The sequence below is a fragment of the Pleurodeles waltl genome, chromosome 1_2 (assembly GCF_031143425.1).
Source record: "Pleurodeles waltl isolate 20211129_DDA chromosome 1_2, aPleWal1.hap1.20221129, whole genome shotgun sequence".
Classification (NCBI taxonomy): domain Eukaryota; kingdom Metazoa; phylum Chordata; class Amphibia; order Caudata; family Salamandridae; genus Pleurodeles; species Pleurodeles waltl.
In genome coordinates this window covers 927198468-927220058 of record NC_090437.1, presented here as the reverse complement: position 1 = coordinate 927220058, position 21591 = coordinate 927198468, and the positions used below count along the sequence as shown (strand labels likewise).

At 45.0% G+C, this 21591-nt stretch overlaps 1 protein-coding gene across 4 annotated transcripts in view; it reads right to left on the bottom strand.

Moving 5' to 3' along the window:
* The window catches only part of MTUS1 (microtubule associated scaffold protein 1), an 810444-nt gene that overhangs the window by 585841 nt on the left and 203012 nt on the right, over positions 1 to 21591 (bottom strand). For all 4 annotated transcript variants that reach the window (XM_069200374.1, XM_069200403.1, XM_069200384.1 and 1 more), the window contains one exon: positions 1221 to 3422. In XM_069200374.1, coding sequence (XP_069056475.1) covers positions 1221 to 3203 — 1983 coding nt within the window. In that variant the 5' untranslated portion in view covers positions 3204 to 3422. The remainder of the gene's footprint in view (positions 1 to 1220; positions 3423 to 21591) is intronic.

Below are 21591 nucleotides of genomic sequence, written 5' to 3'. Positions count from 1 at the left end.
CCTAGACAGCGACAGCAGAAAACCTCCCCCTTGCCTCCTTTTCCCCCACAAACACCTGGGGGAACATCACTTACAACGCAGTAAATGCAACGAGACGCATTTACCACAATGCCGTCACCACGCTTATCTGAACAACGACTCCCTTTTTCTCTGCTTTCACCCTGTATTTGCTGAACAATGCACATGCGTGATTGAGGCAGAGAAAAAGGGAGTCAGCAGCGGGAGAGGACGCGGTCGGGGTAGGGTAGCTTTGTTTTTGGGGGGTTTGGGTAGTTTTTTTTTTAGGGGCAGGTGGGGGGGTCGGGGTAGTTTTGTATTTAGAGTGGGTGGGGGTGGGTTTTAAGGGGTAGGGTAATTTTGTATTTAGGGCAGGTCTGGTTTTTAGGAGAGGGGTAATTTTGCTTTAAGGGGCCAGGGTGGGGGGGAAATCGGTGTAGGACGCAGTCAGGTAAGTGTGGCTGGGAGAGGACCGGGGTAAGTTTTAGGGGTGGGGTTGGTTGGGTTATTTTATTTTATTTTTTAAGGGGCGGGGTGGAGGGTTTTGTTTTTAGGGCATGGAGTCGAGGTAATTTTGTATTTAGGGCGGGTTTTTAGGAGACTGAGTGGAGGGTCGGGGTAATTTTGTGGTTGGGGGAGTTGGGTTTTTAGAGGTGGGTGGGGGATGGAGTAGTTTTGTTTTTAGGGACGGGGTCCGTTGTTTTTAGGGGGTGGGGGCCAGATTTTTTAAGGGCGGTTAGGGTAGGTTTTAGGGCTCAGGGTGGGTGGGAGGTATCGGGGTTGTTTTTAGGGAAGGGTGGGGGGGGTCATGGTAGTTTTATTCTTAGGGCGGGTGGAGGGGTCGGGGTAGTTTTATTTTTAGGGTGGGTCGGGGTAGTTGTGTTAATCGGGTGGAGGGTGGCATGCGAAAACCACTCATGCCATTCCACACATGCCTTTACTAGAATCTGAATGAAAAAGAAAAAAAAAAACGCTGTAAAGGCATGAGTGGTAAAGGCATTCGTGGAAACAATGTGGTGGTTGTTCCGACCGCGTTGTTCAGGCATGCGTGGTTGGCGCATGCGTTGTTCCATCATACAACCACACCTGGAAGATGCAAGGTCATGCAGCCTTAAAAGCAACACTGTGTCAAGAACGAACACTGGGTCAGTGAAAACTTTAGGAAGGTTACCCTCGTTCTCAACCAGCCAATACATTTACCAGGTTAAAGTATTTTTGCTTACCACTTTCGGTGCAACAAATTCAGATGAATCCGTGCATGTCAATTCTTTCACCACTTCAAGATTTTCCATTTGTAGATAAGGGTTTCCACTGCATTCGTTCTTTACAACTCCGACGTGTCTGAGTGTCAAAATGTTTGGCTTTGGAGGCATTTTGGGTTTCTCCATTTTACATTCTGTTATTTTCAAGCTCTGAACACATGCTGTACCAGCAGCAGGGGGGCATGCTGAACTGGCAGAGCTGGAGCGTTCACCATCACCACGATTTGGTTTCAAAGCAGAGATTGTTCTTGGAGCCTTACTCAATAAATGTTTGGAATAGGCTACTGAGTGCACATCTTGGCTAGATGAGGGTTGTTTATTAAGAGCTTGCTGCTGCTGGGGCTTAACAATAGCAACTTCAGATTTTGAGTCTTGATCTACTGCTGGTCTCTTTCCCAGCCTTGTACTACAGAGGCTAGGCGATGTAACTGGGGACGATGCAGCAGACGCAGACTGAGGTGATCTTGGAGAAACTTTTGATGCAACTACTTCTTTTGAAAGCAGTATAGGTCTAGTCATTACTTTTGGCTTAACATTCTTGAAATTAGGCTTGGGAAAAGTAATGATGTCTGTTTTTTTAGTCTTGTTGGTAGGAGTCACAAAGAGTTTTTTAGATTTTGATGCAAAGCTTCCATGACCTGCTTTAATACTCTCTGCAAAGATATTCTTTCCATTAAGCTCAAGTTCACTTGATGCAGGCCTTATGGTTTCCGACATGTCTTCCATTCCAGAAACAAAAAATGTCATATTTTTCGATTCTGGTATTGGAGTGGACGTACATGTTCCTGCTAAGTTAGGGCTGCCAATCAAAAAAGTATCATCATGATAATGGGTAGAAGACGCTAATCGTGTACTAGGGGTACCACTCTGTACAGTTTCAGATCCTGTACACTTACTTTTAATTCCTACCACAAACCGTTCCTTTTTTGATTCTTCTAGCTTTAAGGGGGTTTCATTCTTGGGTACATCATATTCCATGTGCTGATCATCAATTTTGTCTGGCTCACCACATTGAGGAAGTGCAAAACCCCAGTGCCGATCGTCCACTAATCTTGTGGTTGGTATTGGTCTTTTGGTTTCTGCACTTGGAGGTGGAAGGTCTACATATTCCATATCTTCTGTAAAAGAATTGCTTACACCTTTGTTAATACATGGTACTTCAAGTGACAGCCTAGGTAATGCTGCACAAGCATCGCTTGAGTCGTTTGGTGCCCCAGAAGATTCTAACACAGATGTGCTTTGAGGTTTTTCAGTGCTACTTGAAATAAAACTATTGCTTCTCATATGCATTTCATCACAAAATACAGATGGAAACGTGTGTAAACTAGAGGAGAAACTATCCTCACTAATGACCAGCATTGGTTCCAGGGTTTCATCAGAGTCCGGCGGCTTCCACACAAGAGTCCTATCCACTTCCATATGGATGCAGTCAGCCTCACCACGTCCATCTTTAAATTCAAAGGGGAGGCAAAATGTGTGCTTGTCAAAGGCTTGAACATTCGAGGTTTGGACATAAGGCACAGAATCAATAACACTATCGGTGGAAATATTTGGAAGGTTTGTACTATCTCCCAGACATGCTGGTCCCTTTACGTTGGATCTTGAATTACGCATGCAGGCCTGACTCCTTGCAGAAGCTGTGCACGGTGGGTCCATTTTCTCCAAAGGAATTTTTTCACATGTGTAATCAATCGTCTCCTCCAACTCAATGGACCCAGTGTTGGGACAATGACTACCTTCAGGGTCTCCTTCATTCTCAGAGCCCAGGTTAGGGTCCTGCCCCGCTGTACTCTCTGAGTCTACATTTTCATTTATTCCAGCGCCAAAATGTATCCTGGAAGGCCCCCCTGTGCTGTAGGCTACCTTATTGGCATTTTTATCAGCCAGAAAAGACGTCAACTGCAATCCATGACTTTCTTTTACTTCTGAATTCTCAACACTCATCTTGATTCTTCCTTTGTCGCTGGTGCATGTGCCATTACATTATAACTTCATGTAAACTTATAGCAAGTACAGTTTCATCCTCCAAATGCAAAACAAAATAAAAAATCTGGCAAATACACAGGGTTCATTCCAATCATGCCCCATGTCTTGTGACTGTATTCCTCGCAAACTGCATCCACAACGTCAAAAGCCCAAATCCAAATAGTGCAGTGTGAAATCCTAGAACAGGAGAGAAAAAAGTGATATAAATAAAATTTAAATCTGTACACGTTAGGTAATGCAAAATTCATAAACTTGCAGATGAGTCAGTTTTAACGTACAACTACATAATACTGAAACCAAACAATGTTGCAAGAGTAACTGGAATAAAAAACATTGGACTGTAATCTGTAAACACCTCAGGCCACAGCTCCATGGCTGTACAGCACTACCCAATCCTTGCTGCTCCTTCGTCATTGCTTACATCAGGATTGTGTGGACGGGAGTTGTAAACGAGGCAAGGCTGCAGATGAGTAGCCTGCAGGTGGCATGTGTAGCCCAGGTAACAGTCAGAGGTCTGGTAAAGTTTGGAAAGACCATCTCATGCTGTGCTGATCTCTTAATTAAACAAGCAATGACCATGGTTTTACTAAATATCCACAGATTACAGTTGAGTGCGCAAATGAAGGGTAAACAGAGTGTATAGGAAAGATGAGGGCATGCAGTGTGTAATGACAGCGTTGGCTAAAGTGGTGCACAGCATGATTTTGCAGGCATGCAGTATATGACCCGGCACCCTGAGCCACCAATGTGAACACATGACTGGGTGCAGCCTTTGAGACCACAGATTGTACCTAAGGGAGTGTGGAGGCTGACCGATGATGTTTTGGATATGGGCATTTGTTGTGGGTGTGTGCATGTGTGTTGTATGGCGTGCAAGCGTGCTGCCCAACTGTCGATCCAGACTCCGAAAATTACTGGTAAAAGAGCCCAATAATCTCCTAGCAATAAGATTTTAATTTCTAGAACTGCCCTTTAGTAAGTGGCAAAGCTCAACATTTCGCAAACAATAGTTCTGGCAAAGGGACTATTTAAGCACTCATTATCTAACCAACAAGAGGCTCTGATCATTCGTCAGAGCACAACTGTGAGCTCTGTTAATGCCTAACAGAGTATGGTGCAATAAGCAGCTGTCAGAATTACAAGTCAAGACCATATGTGGGTTTGAAAGAGAAGTAGCAGGAACTGCTCAGGTCTGCTGCAGTGCAAATGAGAAAAGACATCAACATACTGTGTGGCTCCGGTTCTCTAACGCCCCAAAGCTCGCTCTTGGGTTTTCAAGTACAACAACAACCAGTTGTTAAATGCCATCTTGCAGCTCAAGTCTAAAATGGGAGCAAAGACCTTGAAAAGCTATTTACTTATCTCCAATAACCCCAGATTCCTCACCTTGTGAATACCCCGAGGCTCTAGAATGGATCCTTGAGATTTTTTTTTTTTTTTTTTTTTTTACAGCTTTGCCCCAAAGGGCCATCAGGTGGCCAGGTGTGGTTTTACACCGACTGCATCCAGCCCCAGAAGTGATAGTCACAAAAGATGACGAATGGAGGCTGAATAGAGCACCTGCAGTTTACTCATGCAGCTAGCTGATGAGAAACTGGTTTAAAAGTCAGAAAATGCAAAGGACAGTTGTGTGTCTTCTCAAATAGGATTAATTAATGTGAGAATCATGTTAAGGTCCCACTGCAGCATCCCAAAAGATTTAAACAATTAACTATGCACTAAATCTCCAAGAAAACTCATCACTAAAGGCGATTTAAACAAGGACAGTTGGTTTGGCAAACAAAGATGAAAGGGCCAAAAAATAACCTTTAACAGAGGCACTAGGATGAGTTAGGCCCAGTCATTACTCATCTTCTTCAGAAATGGGGCAGAAGAGTTAAGGGGGTATTGAAAAGTCCTGAGCTCCACCCAAGAAAGAATTTGTCTCAAAAAGACACTTTCTGGGGACTCCAGTGTGCAAATGCGTGTTCTCAGCATTGGCAAAGAGTTTGAAGCAGGGTTCTCCTCTCTGCTGGAAGACGCTGCCACTGATGGGTATAACTGCCATTTATGATCTGCTAAGCTTCAGTGGATAACTTAGTCTGCCATGGTGTTTAAATACCCTACCAGGTCGTTCATAACCAGGTTAATGCCCTGATGGCTCAGCCAGTTCCAGATGCGCAAAGTCTCTTAGCACATGTCCCACGACCAAACTATGCCATGCTTGTTAGACTATCACATGGCGGCGTTCTCACTAAGATCCTACACCAGTCTTTCCTTCACGGTCAGTAGAAAGGCCTTCAACACCAGGCAAATGGACCGCAAATCCAACATATTGACATGAGGTGGATAACTGAAGGAGTCCAGAGACATCTAAATTCCACCTCTCCCATGTGGCCTCTCCATATGAGCACAGGCACATCAGTCACTAATGTTAAATCTAGGAGGGGTTGGAAGAGGGGTACAGCGCTAGTCGAATTGGCTCCACGGCAGGTCAAGTAGCCACCACTGCAGGTTTTCTTGCAGTTTCCTCCAAAACATGAATAGAATCAGACAGGTTTGCTTGGTGCAAAGTCTACTGAAACCTCAGATCCCACTGCAGAGCCTGTCTGTACCATCAAGGGAATTCTACAATTAGTATGCAGAGAAGTCTCACTGAGACCCAGCACCAAGGCTGAAACACTGGGGCCTAGTCCAGATGTTAAGAGGTCTGATATTGCCAGGAAGTGGTTCCTGATGACTTTCATGAACACCCAAGGGACACTGGTGATGCCAAAAGGGAGGACAGAACGTAATTTTAGCCCACTCTGAAACACAGCACCAGAAGGACTGCAGTACTGGGAAATAAAAATAGGCTTCCTGCAGATTCAGCGCCACCTTTCAGTCTCTTGGATCAAGGGCACATACAACCTGAGTCAATGTGGGAATCCTGAATTTGTCCTTTTTCACCCAGAAACAGGAAGCGAAGATCTAAAACAGGCTGAAAGCCTCCATCTTTATTCAGCACCAGGAAATAACAGGAGAAACATCCAGTCCCTATTTCTGGTACCATCAATCTCTCTATGGCTCTTTTGTCCAAAACAGCATTTACCTCCTCCCACAGAATGGACAAATGGTCTTCCAAAATACAATAATGTGCAGCAGGTCCAACAGGAAAGACATAAGATACACATGTTGAATGATACAGAACACCCATGTATCAGATGTTATGCTCTGCCAAACTGAGGTAATAACTTATCCTACCTCCTGAAACTAACATGGTGTAGGAGGCTGGCCTGGCTTATAGTGGGTACCTTTTGGTACTTACACCTTGTGCCAGGTCCAGTTATCCCTTATTAGTAGAATATAGGTGTTTCTAGCAGCTTAGGCTGATAGAGGTAGCTATAGCTGAGCAGCTTAGGCTGAACTAGGAGACATGCAAAGCTCCTACTATACCACTTATATCGTATAGCACTATATCACAAGAAAAAACAATACTCAGAGTTACTAAAAATAAAGGTACTTTATTTTAGTGACAATATGCCAAAAGTATCTCAGAGGATACCCTCACTTAGGAGGTAAGTAATATACACAAATTATATGTACACAAACCCAAAACAGGTAAGTAACAGTAAGAAAAGTAGTGCAAACAATGTAGAATCACAATAGGATGCAATAGGTAGAAATAGGCCTAGGGGCAACACTAACCATATACTCCAAAAGTGGAATGCGAATCACGAAGGGACCCCAGGCCTATGGTAGGTTGTAGAGGGTCGCTGGGACTGTGAGAAAACAGTAAGGGTGTCCAAAATACCCCACCCCAAGACCCTGAAAAGTAGGAGTAAAGTTACCCTACTACCCCAGAAAGACAGTATAGTCGAGATAGGGGATTCTGAAAGAACCACAACTGATACCGGCGCACTGAAGACGGATTCCTGGACCTGAGGACCTGTAAAGGAAGGGGACCAAGTCCAAGAGTCACACAAGTGTCCAGGGGGGGCAGGAGCCCACTAAACCCCAGATGAAGGTGCAAAAGGGCTGCCTCCGGGTGGAAGAAGCCAAAGATTCTGCAACAACGGAAGGTGCCAGGAACTTCTCCTTTGGTCAGAAGATGTCCCACAGCGTGTTGGAGGATGCAGGCGTGTTTCCACGCAGAAATACCGCAAACAAGCCTTGCTAGCTGCAAGAGTCGCGGTTGAGGATTTTGGGTGCTGCTAAGGCCCAGGAAGGACCAGGAGGTCGCCCCTTGGAGGAGGAGACAGAGGGGGCGCTCAGCAACTCAGAGAGCCCCCACAGAAACAGGCAGCACCCGCAGAAGTACCAGAAGAGGCACTTAGAAGATCTGAGGACAGCGGTCGGCTCAGAGTCACAAAGGAGGGTCCCACGATGTCAGAGTCCAACTCAGCGAGTTGGGCAATGCAGGACGGAGTGCTGGGGACCTGGGCTAGGCTGTGCGCAAAGGAAGTCTTGGAAAAGTGCACAGAAGCCCGAGCAGCTGCAGATTACGCAGTACACAGGATTACTGTCTGGTGTGGGGAGGCAAGGACTTACCTCCACCAAATTTGGACAGAAGGGCCACTGGACTGTGGGAGACACTTGGACCCAGCTCCTGTGTTCCAGGGACCACGCTCGTCAGGATGAGGGGACCCAGAGGACTGGTGATGCAGAAGTTTGGTGCCTGCGTTAGCAGGGGGAAGATTCCGTCAAACCACGGGAGATTTCTTCTTGGCTTCCAGTGCAGGGTGAAGGGAGACAGCCCTCAGAGCATGCACCACCAGGAAACAGTTGAGAAAGCGTCAGGATGAGGCGCTACAATGCTGCTGGTAGTCGTCTTGCTAATTTGTTGTGGTTTTGCAGGCATCCTGGAGCAGTCAGCAGTCGATCCTTGGCAGACGTCGAAGAGGGAAGTGCAGAAGAACTCTGGTGAGCTCTTGCATTCGTTATCTGAGAATTAGCCAAGAGGAGAGACCCTAAATAGCCCAGAAAGGAGGACTGGCTACTGAGAAAGGTAAGCACCTATCAGAGGGGGTCTCTGACATCACCTGCTGGCACTGGCCAGTCAGAGCTGTCCATTGTGCCCCAACACCTCTGAATTCAAGATGGCAGAGGTCTGGGACACACTGGAGGAGCTCTGGGCACCTCCCCTGGGAGGTGCTGGTCAGGGGAGTGGTCAATCCCCTTTCCTTTGTCCAGTTTCGCGCCAGAGCAGGGCTGGGGGATCCCTGAACCGGTGTAGACTGGCTTATGCTCATCAAAGCATTTGCAGAGGCTGGGGGAGGCTACTCCTCCCAGTCCTTCACACCTATTTCCAAAGGGAAAGGGTGTAACACCCTCTCTCAGAGGAAATCCTTTGTTCTGCCTTCCTGGGACCAGGCTGCCCAGGCCCCAGGGGGCAGAAACCTGACTGAGGGGTTGGCAGCAGCTGCAGTGGAGACCCCGGAAAGCAAGTTTGACAGTACCCGGGTTCTGTGCTAGAGACCTGGGGATGCATGGAACTGTCCCCCCAATACCAGAATGGTATTTGGGTGACAATTTCATGATCCTAGACATGTTACATGGCCATGTTCGGAGTTACCATGGTGACGCCACATATAGGTATTGACCTATATGTAGTGCACACATGTAATGGTGAAGCCCGCACTCACAAAGTCCGGGGAATTTGCCCTGAACAATGTGGGGGCACCTTGGCTAGTGCCAGGGTGCCCACACACTAAGTAACATGGCACCTAACCTTCACCAAGTGAGGGTTTGACATATAGGTGACTTATAAGTTACTTATGTGCAGTGAAAATGGCTGTGAAATAACGTGGACGTTATTTCACTCAGGCTGCAGTGGCAGTGCTGTGTAAGAATTGTCTGAGCTCCCCATGAGTGGCAAAAGAAATGCTGCAGCCCATAGGGATCTCCTGGAACCCCAGTACCCTGGGTACCTAGGTACCATATACAAGGGAATTATAAGGGTGTTCCAGTGTGCCAAGAAGAATTGGTAAACTTAGTCACTAGCCTGTAGTGACAATTTTAAAAGCAGAGAGAGAGCATAAACACTGAGGTTCTGGTTAGCAGAGCCTCAGTGATACAGTTAGGCACCACACAGGGAACACATGCAGGGCATACTTTATGAGCACTGGGGTCCTGCCTAGCAGGATCCCAGTGACACATAGGCAAAAACAAACATACATACAGTGAAAATGGGGGTAACATGCCAGGCAAGATGGTACTTTCCTACATATGGCTTGAAAGCTGAAGCTTGGGCAGGGGACAGGGACTGGGACTGTGAAGTTATCTGTTCCTGTTGGCTGGACATTGTCTGCTAGATCCCTGACCGTAGCATCAAAAAAACAGGGAGGAGGTCTGCCACTGGGGCAGAGGGCCTTGGTTTCGTCTTTGCACCAAAACTGTTCTGAAGCCTTGAATGTGGCAAAACAGTTGGGCATACTGCTGCCTGGGCACAGATAGGCCTGGGGTGCATGCTGATCCCTGCTTTCTTTGAAGCACTGTAATGCAGAGGTTACCTTACCTCCAAAGGCACTGGTGCAGTCAAACGGCATACCCAAAGACAACGCCTGCTCATCATCCAAACAAAAATAGTGGATCGAATCCACTAGTTTCGCCAAAGCACTATGCTGGTACAGACTACCCTGCCTAACCAGTCAGTAGCCTCTAGCCCAGAAAAATGACGTAATTCACTGTGTACTGGCCACCCTCACTGATCTGCACTAATTTGGCACATAATTCTTCAAGGCAGTGTTGGTACAGTCTTACTATTTCTTACAGTACTGGTGTATAGCTCCCCAAGAGGTAGCTAGCACTGACAGAGCAAAGGGCGATACTGACAGAAGACAAGACTAGTTTTACTAATGCTTCCTTATATTTGGGTTCCCTGTTGGGGTGGGGGAAGCTGTAGGAAACTAGGTCAGGATGAGCCTGCTGAAGAGGCCTGGACAACCAGCTTTTCAGGTGTAGGGGGGGCGTTGGATAAGGAAGAGAGGGTCTCCTGTAGGAAGTCTGCAGCATTTAGTCACCTGCATATTTATAGACCGGCATGAGCAAGGTTTGACTAATGTATCAGTGAGAGCTTTGTTGAAAGGAAGAAGGAGGTTAACAAATGCCTGATCGAGCAGCAGAACTTTCCTCAGGACCTTGGTCTTGACCTCAATGGATGGTAGCTGCAGGTCCAAAACTTCCCCTGCACACCCAATGACTACAACAAAAGAAGTAAATTGTTCAGATGAGCAGCCAGGAGTGGAACTCACCCCAATGTCACTACAGGTACTCAAACAACTGGCCTCCTGCAAATTTACATATATAGATTAACATCATCATAATATTGGGCATCATCCTCATCAACTCCATTGTCATCTCAGAGATTATGCTGGCCTTGGCCACAGTGTGATCCAATCAAGTTGTGCAGGATTGTGGGTGATTTTCCCGATCTGGGAGGTGTCATGTCTGAGTGTTAATGAGGCTGGACCAGTTTATGGCATATGACAATTTCAGTCAAGGTCGCACCCGATTCATTTCTGAATCAAACAAAGTGAATTGAGGCCAGTGCAGCTGCAGCAGGAACTGGCATTAGTCTTGGCGCTGCAATCAAAGCAGGGTTAAGTGTCTGCTCGACAGCCAGGTCAGACCCTGTGGCAGGGTGAAGAGGCACACACGGCATCAAGGGTGGATCCACCAACAGTAATTCTGACTGGAGGGCTCCTGATATCCATGGGGTCCCAACACTGTGCCAGAGGTCACTGGAAGAGTGGCATATATGCCCAGCATGGTTTCTTAGAAATCCTCTCTGCTGTGACATCTCCAAGCTGCTCCAAAAGGAACAGGAGGGGTTTCATAAGCACAGCATGGCTTATATCCTTTCTGCTGCGACATCTCCAACAGATCTAGAAAGACGAGGTACGTAAGTTTAAGATCCTTTTTAGAAGACCAGGAACAAGAGGCACCTTTTCTGGTTGGGAGTGGCGGGACAGGGATAAATCTAGCTTCGACTTTTTGCTTTTCTTTAACTAGTACTCTGAATGCGAGGCGGATCAGACACAGGAACAGCTTCGATAGAGGGATCATGTCAATAACTTTGGCCTTGAGTGGGACTTGCACACCCCATCAATGTTTGGCAACACAGCTTGTCTTTGCAGTCCCGGATCACCATGTGGTTTATCCAGGCACAGTCATCACAGGCCTTGGAGTCATGTGATCATCATAGACACCAGTGACAGACCAGATAGGGGTGGTCTGCCATAGGCATTTGCTTGTGATAGTCCATACAAGGCTTAAACTTTACGGTTTTAAGTGGGACCATGTATCCATGCACATTGTGGAAAAATATGGTAGTGTTGGAGCAGATATGCTAATATGAGAATATTCTAATGATTTGCGTATACATACTAATGAGAAATAATGACAAACTAAACTAATAATTGAAAATAACGTGCAATGAGTAAAATGTGCCCACGGGGGCGTGGTCACCATGTATGTTAACAGTACTAAAATAATGTGAAAAATGTATTAATATGCCATAACTGATGTTATATTCTATGTTTTATGATGTTTCATAGCCTTAACTTAGCCGAACTAGAGGCCTGGTCGGCACTGGGCCTTGCGTGCTTAAACGTGGAGACGCGATGAGCTGCCGAGGACTGGAACTGGAGAAAAGGACCTTGAACTGTACAGAGTTCAGATGAGCTCTGCTAGAATTTTCTGCAATGTACCAGTGGACAGGAGACGATCAGAACAAACTGATACAATTATGTGTAGAGTAGGCTACATGTACTTTCCCAGGACTCGAACAATAGAACCACTGACTAAGAGACTGTGGGCTACAATTTCGTTACTTGAAGAGCCGGATGATGTTCTCATCGACAGAAGGACAAATCATATTAATGGAACTTGATGCTTGAACCGACGCAAACAAGTGGTAAACTAAAACTATAGGTTAGAATCATGACCCCAGATTAGGTTGACCAATTAGCAATTTGTGGGCCGAACTGAGAGACCCTAATAAAAAGCCATGACACGAAAAGGGAAATCAGAGTGGATAGGCGAAAGTTGATGACGTCGGGAGACGCTGTCCGAAGTGCTGATAATTGGGCTTACTCTTTGTGGCCTGATACTTGCTGATGACTGATGAGCTAGAGACAAAGACTGACTCTTGCTGCTATATCTTGGATAGGTAGCTGTAAAATGTAGACTGACTAATGTGCACTTTTTCTTCTAGGTACCACCTGCGCTGTTTAATTTTTTTTTTCCTCTCAAGATTTTTCCAAATTAACGATTTTTGATCAAATTGTTTTCGCATGAAGACCCACGTGCTAATGCTAATTTGAGATAGGTAGGCTGACAAGGGTGACTTATGGTGACTACAGACTGACTGACTTTCACTGCTGAATTATTTCAATATTTGATTTACTGAACTAGGTTTGATGTTTTATTATTGCTTACTAAAGAATCTTAGCAAAATTGTTGATCATGATGGTAATAAAGTTTTATTAACAAATTTGAAATGAAGGTTTTTGATTAGAATTGTAACAAATAGGGAATAAAAACGATTAACTTTTTGAGAGTGATGGTGTTTTCTTGTTAGATGTTTTTATGACATTGCATGTTGATTATAATGTTTATTGATGTTTCACTGGTTACCGCTTAACTAAGATACTCTATGCGATGCAAAAGATTCATCGACCTATACACGTCCCCTTGTAAGTTTAGTTACTAAGGACAAGGCGCGCCAGCAGTAGCAAGAAACCCGAAGTGAGGAAAGATTTGGGAAATGAGCTTGGATCCACACTCAGAGGGCAGAAAGAAAAGAACTGATGTCAGTACCCAGGGATGCTGCTTATACGCGACTCTGATGTAATTCTCGGGTGAAATGAAGCAGACAGTGAGCCACTTGATGCTACCTGCTGGCACCTGGGGCAATGCTGAGAAAAATCTCTGGATCCAGTTTGGCACCTGGACGGGAATCGCAAGGTAAGTAATCTGCAGGTAGAAGTATCCATCACAACTATTTATATATCTTGAGTAATAAGGGCTATCAAGCTATTACAACATTTCACCCACTGGGGTAAAATTGCTTTAAATTAAACCAAGAGACAAATAAACAGAAACAATTTAATTTTGAGCAGAAGGTCCACTATATAAAAGTGATGGTTTCCCTTCTATCAAGCTATTATCTTTAATGGAGCTTCCAGCAATCCAATGGACGAATAGGTGCACCAGCTTCAGCACGTTTTAAAATGCCAAGCAGTAAAATAAATGAAAGCGGTACGGGAAACTTCAATAGTAGTTGTGTTCTTTAGACTGGAAGGCGACCGGCGGTATTCTTTCCACACGGACTACTTTTCTGGTACCCAGCCTGATCTTTCAAATGCCAAGAGGGTCCAATTACATTTTAAAGAAGGCAGTGCTGCTGTGTGCTGAAGGATCGCTATCCCCCTTGCTAAGATCAGATACCATTCAGTCTCTCTTCAACTGAATGCATTTATCAATTATTACACAGAAGCCGTTCAAGTTAACTGCTCAGATGACAACAGAGCCCTGCTGGCAAAGGCCCAGGCCTGGCTCTCTGGCAGAATGTCCTACGGCGAACTGCTCTATGTGCAAAGGCAACAGAAACGCCACAGAGCGCTCATTTCCATTTCAGATATGTGGCAAAGGAGCTTACTGAATGTCAAATTCAGAGACTCCTGTTAGATCAAACGGTGAATTAACACTAGAGAAGCCAGGGAAGGCAGTGTTTTAGTAGACTCAGTGTGCGGACACTATTCCAAGTCATGCTCGTCTTTGTGAACGAAATAGTGCTTAAACCGACACCCTTTAAAAACCTTTAAGGAAACAACAATATAAAGTTTGTTCATTAGCTTGGCCTCACTCCTTTGGGCATGTATAGTTGTCCTGTAGTTCATAAAATGACGCTGTTGACATCGAACTACCTGGGCAGCGATATGTCACAGCAACGTACTGCTAGGCTCTGCAATTTACTCCTGTTTTAAAAATAACCTACACAGTAGACACACAGATGGGGTGGGAATGGGACTGGAAAATATAGACAGTGGTGGCAGCAGATACTCAGAGTGGTAGGGACGGGTCTTTTTCTTGTTACCTGCAAGAGGAGAGTAGCCCACAGGACTCTGCCCCCCAAAAAAGGGTTCTGCTAATCCCTCTTACCCAAGTCCTCTGTGCATTGGTCCATTTGTGTAGGACACAGACGGCACATGAACGGTCGCTAGAGAGTCGCATGCAAAAGAGTAACAGACAGCAGGCACTAGAAAAAAATACTATCTCCTGTGCTACAGTGGAAGCATCTCATTTCTCCATTTTGTGATCCAAACGAGGGGTGCAGATTGGCGGGTGTCCCCAAGACATTCCTGAGGTTTCTTGAAGGGGACGAGGATTCCGTAAAAAGAAAGGGAGGCATACGCCTCGGATAAATGTATGCTTCGTCTCTATACCCAACCTGCTCCATCCTTCTCCAGGGGTGTGCACAGAAGGCCTTTGGTTAACAGTCAGACGAGGAAAGCTCGAATTATTTTGTGGCACTTGTTATGCAAGCACAACTTCAGGGAGACACAACCCCCACCTCCCTCCCAGCAATGTTTACCGAGTAATGCGATGTGGCTAAGTCAGGTGTGAAGTGAAACCTAACACAGCAGTCAAACCACTGCATGGTTAGAGGAATAAACATTTTTAGAATACAAATCTAGGATAAATAAGCCATGGCATCCACACATCTGTGACTTTTCACAGGCTGATACCAAGCAGAGGGCTGGGGAAAAATTCTGCCTTCAACAGATGGTCCTTTAATGCAGCCAGCTCTCTTCTCAGGTCACGAACACAACTTCAAGTCCAGCTACACTATTGGAAATAGCACGAAATACCACACTATCATGGCCCTGGATAGGCTCTGCTCCACAAATGCTTGCCCTTGGAGATAATAAGGGACATCCCCGACTTCCTTCAAGACTTGACTGAAAAACCAACTACTTCTCAAATGACTCCGCAAGTCTTGGCACTACAGGTCCAAACATTACATTGACAATATTGTACACCTCACACCATTTAAACATATGAAATATTATATTACGTCAATATCAAACAGTAGCAATAGTGCATTCTTCAATACTTCAAATATATGGTTGTATTTATACGTATATGCAAATATAACAAATCTATGAATGAATGTGGTTCATTCCTCAAGTTCTCTAACAAACAACTAAAAGAGCTCTCAAAGCTGTGATTCTACTTTAGCAATAATCCAAATATCTTTGTGAATATGCTCAGATAGGACTGTAACAAATGTATGAAGGAATGTGGTTTGTTTACCTTTCCCCCCACCAACACATTTCTACTGCCACACGCCGCGGAAGAAGATCGACTTTGTTTAAAAAATAAATAAGTAAATAGAATTAAGTGCCGACGGTGATCACACAGCGAACTTAAGTCTAACAGAACAGGGCACTACTAAAGACGGAAAAAGTTGTGCAGCAACGACCAAGCGACAAGCACTGAGTGAGGTGCGAAGAAGCAGTACTGCCTAGAGCTGTGTTCTCCCTCAGCCCCTGACTGCACTGCCCATAACATAACCCCACAATAGACCGGATGCCTATCTTTGGGAATACCATCCTAAGAGATCCTGCTAGATTGAGGCCAGGTGGAGGTGCACTGTTTCTCATGAGCCGTGATCCGGAGACAAAGTTGAACCACAGCATTGTCATGAAATACCCAGTGACTCAGCACAAGACACACAGACTCAGAGAGCCTGGTGCACAGGAACAGAGTAGCATCTCTCGTTCCCATCAGACTCCAGTAAAAATCTCACCAAGTACCCGGCATCAAGTCTCCTTTGGTAAAATGCTCTCCAATTGGTTGGTTGGGGGAGTTTTGGGCTCGTCCAGGTGACCACCTAGGGTAGTAACAAACTTCTACAGTGCCAAAGAAGTGCAATTGGCATTCCTCAGTCACCTAAAGCTGCTTTGACCGCTACTTCCCAATATGGGCTACTTCCAAGTGAAGATGGGTATTTGCGCCACATCAGAATAGTGGAGCCACCTGAGACCACAGTCTATAGGGATAAAAGTTGAAAATAAGAACTAAAACGAGGCCTTGATTAAAAGATACTCAGTTAGGAGAAGCAATAGGGTGTCATAGCAACACAGGGTGGGATATCCCAGAAATGGGTCCTAGCTGCATTAAGGGATATTTCGTGGACTACGAGTCCCAGAGTGTACCGGGGCAGCAATCCAGATGTCTGCGGAGGAAACATACACTACAGCAGGATAACTCTCTCAGAGGAGATAATCCCACTATTGATAGCCAAGTCCTGATAGCTCCATAGAAAAAGTGCAGCCAGATATACAAAGTGTAGGAATAGCGATTTTATCCGAATCACTATCTGGAAATCGCTATTGTTTATGTATGAAACCTTTTGCTTCATATTTGCAATTTCTACTGGAAACTGACCTACCTCATGAATATTAATGAGTGTAGGTAGCAGTTTGCAATCCTTTAGAAATGCCTGTTATCACAGGGATGGGGGTCTGCTAAGGTCAGCAGACCATTATCTGTCATTGCCTTCGAATAAATGTTTTTTGTTCTTGAAATGCAATCCGTTTTCTTAAAGGGAAAAGGGGATGTGTTTCAACAATAATAAAAAATAAACATTTTTTTTCTCGTTTTTTAAGAGAATGCAGTGGTCCCTGGGGCCATTGCCTGCTCTTAAAAAATGTTTTTCCAACAGTCACAAAGGGGAAGGGGCCCAATGGGGACCCCTTCGAATTTGTAAATGCATTACCACCAAATTTGAGTTGGTGGTAGAACATCAAGGTTTAGCAACCGCATGTCCGTCACAAAAACACTTGATGCATAACACCGAAAATCAATATTTGGAAGGGAAACCCTAAACACCCCACTTCTAAATAGCAATTTCTACACCTGAACTGCGATTCTGGAGAATCGCAGTTTGGACATTTGTACATTTGGAAATGCATTTCTGCTGTAGGAAACGGCCCAATTCTGCAAACCAGGCTGCTTGAGACTCCAAAAATGCTTCGTACACGTGGCCCACAGTGTTTGTTTCTTCACATGTATAGTAATGTACCAATAGTAGACTAAAGATAAAGCACTGCTTTTAAATGTATTAATTATGGACTCTCAATGTGTTGTTATTTTGAGCCATTAATCCCACAAAACCTCACAGAGAGAGCTTTGGATCCCTTCATTCGCCCCCACCACCCCAATAACAGATCCATGCTCGTATTACATCTTCAACCTTGGAAACCAAAGGATCGGCCAGGAACTCACCATCCTGTTGAACACCTCTATCAACATCGCAACATTTCCCGATGTCTGGTAGCATGCCAAAGTCAGACCACTTCTACAAAAAACACTCTGCTGACCCCAGCGAACCCAAAACCTACCAGCCAATCACCCTGCTCCCTTTCCCAGCAAAGCTACTGGAACAGATCTTTAACAAGCAACTCATGACATACCTGGAGAAGAGCCAACTACTCGATGCCTCCCAATCCTTCCACACCGTATTCCACCACATGCTGATCGAAAGACTCCACCACATCAGCATCCAAGGAGACCCGCTCAGATGGATCACCTCCTTCCTCACTGGAAGAGCCTAGAAGAACTACCCATGCTCTTCAATGCATATATGACCTGCTGCCCAATATCGTCAGATACCATGGTCTCAAAATAATTTCCTACGCAGATGACACCCAACTCATCCTCTCACTCACCGACGACCCCTCCACCACCAGAACCAGCTTCCACAGATGCATAACAAGCATCGCTGATTGGATGAAAAACAACTACCTGCAGCTGACCACAGACAAGATGGAAGTACTGAACTTTGGCAACAGCAACAACACATGGAATAACTTACGGTGGCCATCAGACCTAGGACCCACACCTTCTCCCTCAGACCACACCAGAAATCTCAGAATCATCACTGACAACAAGCTCACCATGAAATCACAGATTAACGTCTTCTCCGTTGATTGCTTCCTCACTTTCCGCATGCTACCTAAGATATTCAAGTGTTTACCTCTACACATGAAACGCACTGTGACAAAGGCCCTCATCACCAGCCGAATGGACAACTGCAACTCCCTCTAGCTAGGAATCGCCGGGGACCTTCTACTGAGACTTCAGAGTCTGGCTACAACGCTGCAGTCAAATTCATCTTCAGCCTTCCCCGATGAACCTACATCACACCCCACCTCAGGCAACTCCACTGGCGCCCCATACAGAAGAGATGCCAATTCAAGCAGCTGACCCAAGCACACAAGGCTCTACATTAACCACAACCTGAACTTCCACCAACCGTCAAGAAGACTACGTTCTGCCTCCTTTTTATTTGCCCATACTCCCCGCATCTACTGAAGCAGAAGTGGAGGACGCTCCTTCTCTTACATTTTGGCAAAAACCTGAAACGGCCTCCCCTTCCCCCACACCTCTGGATCATCACCTCACTTCAGGAATTCCGAAGGACCCTCAAGACCTGGCTGTTCAAATAAGCCTCTGGGACCTGCAAGCACCTGGATACCCTATCGGGTGATTAGCCATGCTTTATAAATCCTGATTGATTGAAGAAGAGTGATACTGGGGCTCAGGTTTGAAACTAATATGTCAGCCACAGAGACAAACACTTGTAAAACATCCTGGAGCCTAAGAGCGAAAGCACGTACTATTAGGCACCAGGAAACATCTCAACAAAAATGATTCATTTAGTGCGGTGGGGGTGGGGAGAGGGGGGGGGGGGGGTTTCCAGATGCTAAGCACACCAAAAAAGCCTCCAGCAGGGCATCATGCTTCCACCACCGAAGCATTTGTTGCAATGGTGACAAAGGTATTATCATTAAGAATGCTACTTGAATGACTGGACTGATATTCTGCATATTTTTGTGGTTAAAGGTCACCATAGTTCCCTGCAGTCCGTTATTACATTTTAATATTATAACAGTTTTTTAACGTAATTATTGCCCAAGGATACTGAAGAGAATAATGAGCTTGCCATTTGTCGTCATCTGTATTTTAAGCACAACATTCTATGAATACTGATTGAGCTATGGTGTCTTCTTGTCGAGGACAAAAAAAATAAGATTATAAACTAAAATAATGTAGTGGTACATTTCCCTTTTTAAAAACCACAGCACTGGTGGCACACTACAGAACAAGCCACACAAAAGCAGTGTGCTCCTCCCCCAAAAAAGGCTTTCAACCTAAAAGTGAGGTACATTGAAAGGGAACGCTAGGAAAACTTAAAAAATATAGCTTACTAACACTGGGACTTTGCCAAAGCAGAAAAGGTATATTGCTGCTCTTTGACTAGGCATGGAAGTTCAAGGAAAAGAAAAACTAAGAAAATTGTAAAAATTGGATTAGCAGTTGGTTCTTGTGGCCATGTATGCGTGTATTGGTTTATATATAGAACGAATCTAGCACAAAAGCAACAGAGTACCGTACATTACTTGAGAGGGGATGGGAGATAATCTACAAGATGGTGTACATCATGAGAGATGACAAATATACACATTACATTTCACATTTTTTTGTTGGAGCAGGGAAATTCAGTTATTTGCCAAGGATCACACAATGTTGAGGCGGAAATTTGAACCTCCCAGGCTCCAGAGTCGACCGCGCTAGCTGCTATGCCACATCTCCCCAGTCTCAGTGATAGTGAGTATCCGAGCACACTAGACGTGTCTTAATCGGTACAACATGTACCCACACAGAGGACTGCTCCATGCGGTCACCAATAAACACCAGGACATCAAGTTAAGGTTATGTTGCACCGCCAACATTTGAATGAATAATTCTACATTACATGATCCTAATTTAGTGCTCATATGTAATTGTTTTGATTCATTTCACATACTTCCCAAACTGATACATAGTACAGTAACCAATGTAGTCCACCCCCTCGAGTCTGAATAGGCCTTTTATGTGCACTTGAAAACCATAGCCACAGTAGAAAGACCCGTAAAATGGATTACTGACGTGCGTGGGCATGCACACTCAGCCAAGGCTTCAACTCCAGGCATGTTAACAACTAGTTTGTGTGTGAATGAGCCGCAGGTCACAAAGAAACAGTGCCGAGGCCTAGGGCAAGCATTGCTAAGCCAGCCTTGAACTAGTGCCTGCGTAGGTACGATTGGAAGGCACGTCTACAACTGTATAATGCCAAAAAAGACAGCCTGTGTTAGAGAACAGAGCTCTTTAATGTAAGACGTAATCCATTAAGATGCCATTTGTCAATTTTGCTGCCCACTGCAGACTCTTCTAATACCTAAATGAGGAACTGGCTTTTTGGGCTACGTCTTAAAGTAGGGACTGTAGGGGGTAAACACATTTTCCCTACGGTGTTGCGTGGCTCTTCACTGGTAGCAAGGCTATGCTCAAGGCCAGCAGTGCACGTTCAAAGGGGTGGATGTACTCAGTCAGTCAAATAAAACGTTTTTCGGCCGAGGCAATAAAAGTACAGCAAATATCATATGTTACCATTTCTACATTAAGAACGAGCTGTCAATCAAAAACAAAAAAGTTCATTGTACATTATACATAACATTTTTACAAAATTCCACAGATAAAGTACAACAACCTAATGTAAAACACCATAATACAAGCCAATATAACATAAGGCGGAAGGCCAAGATTCATATCTTTTCCTAATAGGAAAGGTTGATCTTACAGAATGTATAATGGTATAGCAAATTTTAGGGGCCTCTAAACATTGCAAGAATATTAACCCATCATAGTGACGCCTCAGACTCATGCTGGGCAAAACAGGAACCAGGAAAGAATGTCAGGGTTCAGAGTACAGGGTACAAAATAGCATCAAGTGACTAGTGCATTGCGTGGCAATACTGTCACACAAACGGGGCAGAAGAACCTGGTGACATGACGGACAAGGGAAAAACAAACTTACGATGCAGCATGACCATTCTCAGAAGAATTAGCCAATGGCGATGAGTGGGATTGACAATCCAACCTAGGTACGGCTCGTGTTGTAGAAACTGCTGCATACCTGACAACTGATTCCTTTGCCTGAGCCACTTCAATGCGAATGTTCCGACTGGTATGCCAAATAGCATCCTTTGGCGCATAACTTACGTTTGGGCCCAAAAATGCAGGGATTTTCAAATAATTCTATTAAACCTAATTTTTTAAATGAGTCTTTCAAATATGAAAAACACACTATGCAGTTAGTAATACTGCCACGCAGTCAGTAGTACATGTTCCGGTTAAACCGGCTCCCAGTGTGATCCAGATTTTAACCCAATGCAGTAAGGGGTCCAAGCCAATCATGTCTTCCAAAAATTGTAACCCTAGATCTTCCTGGCATATTAGGGTGGCGGTGCCTCCTGGTACTGACAGGATTCCA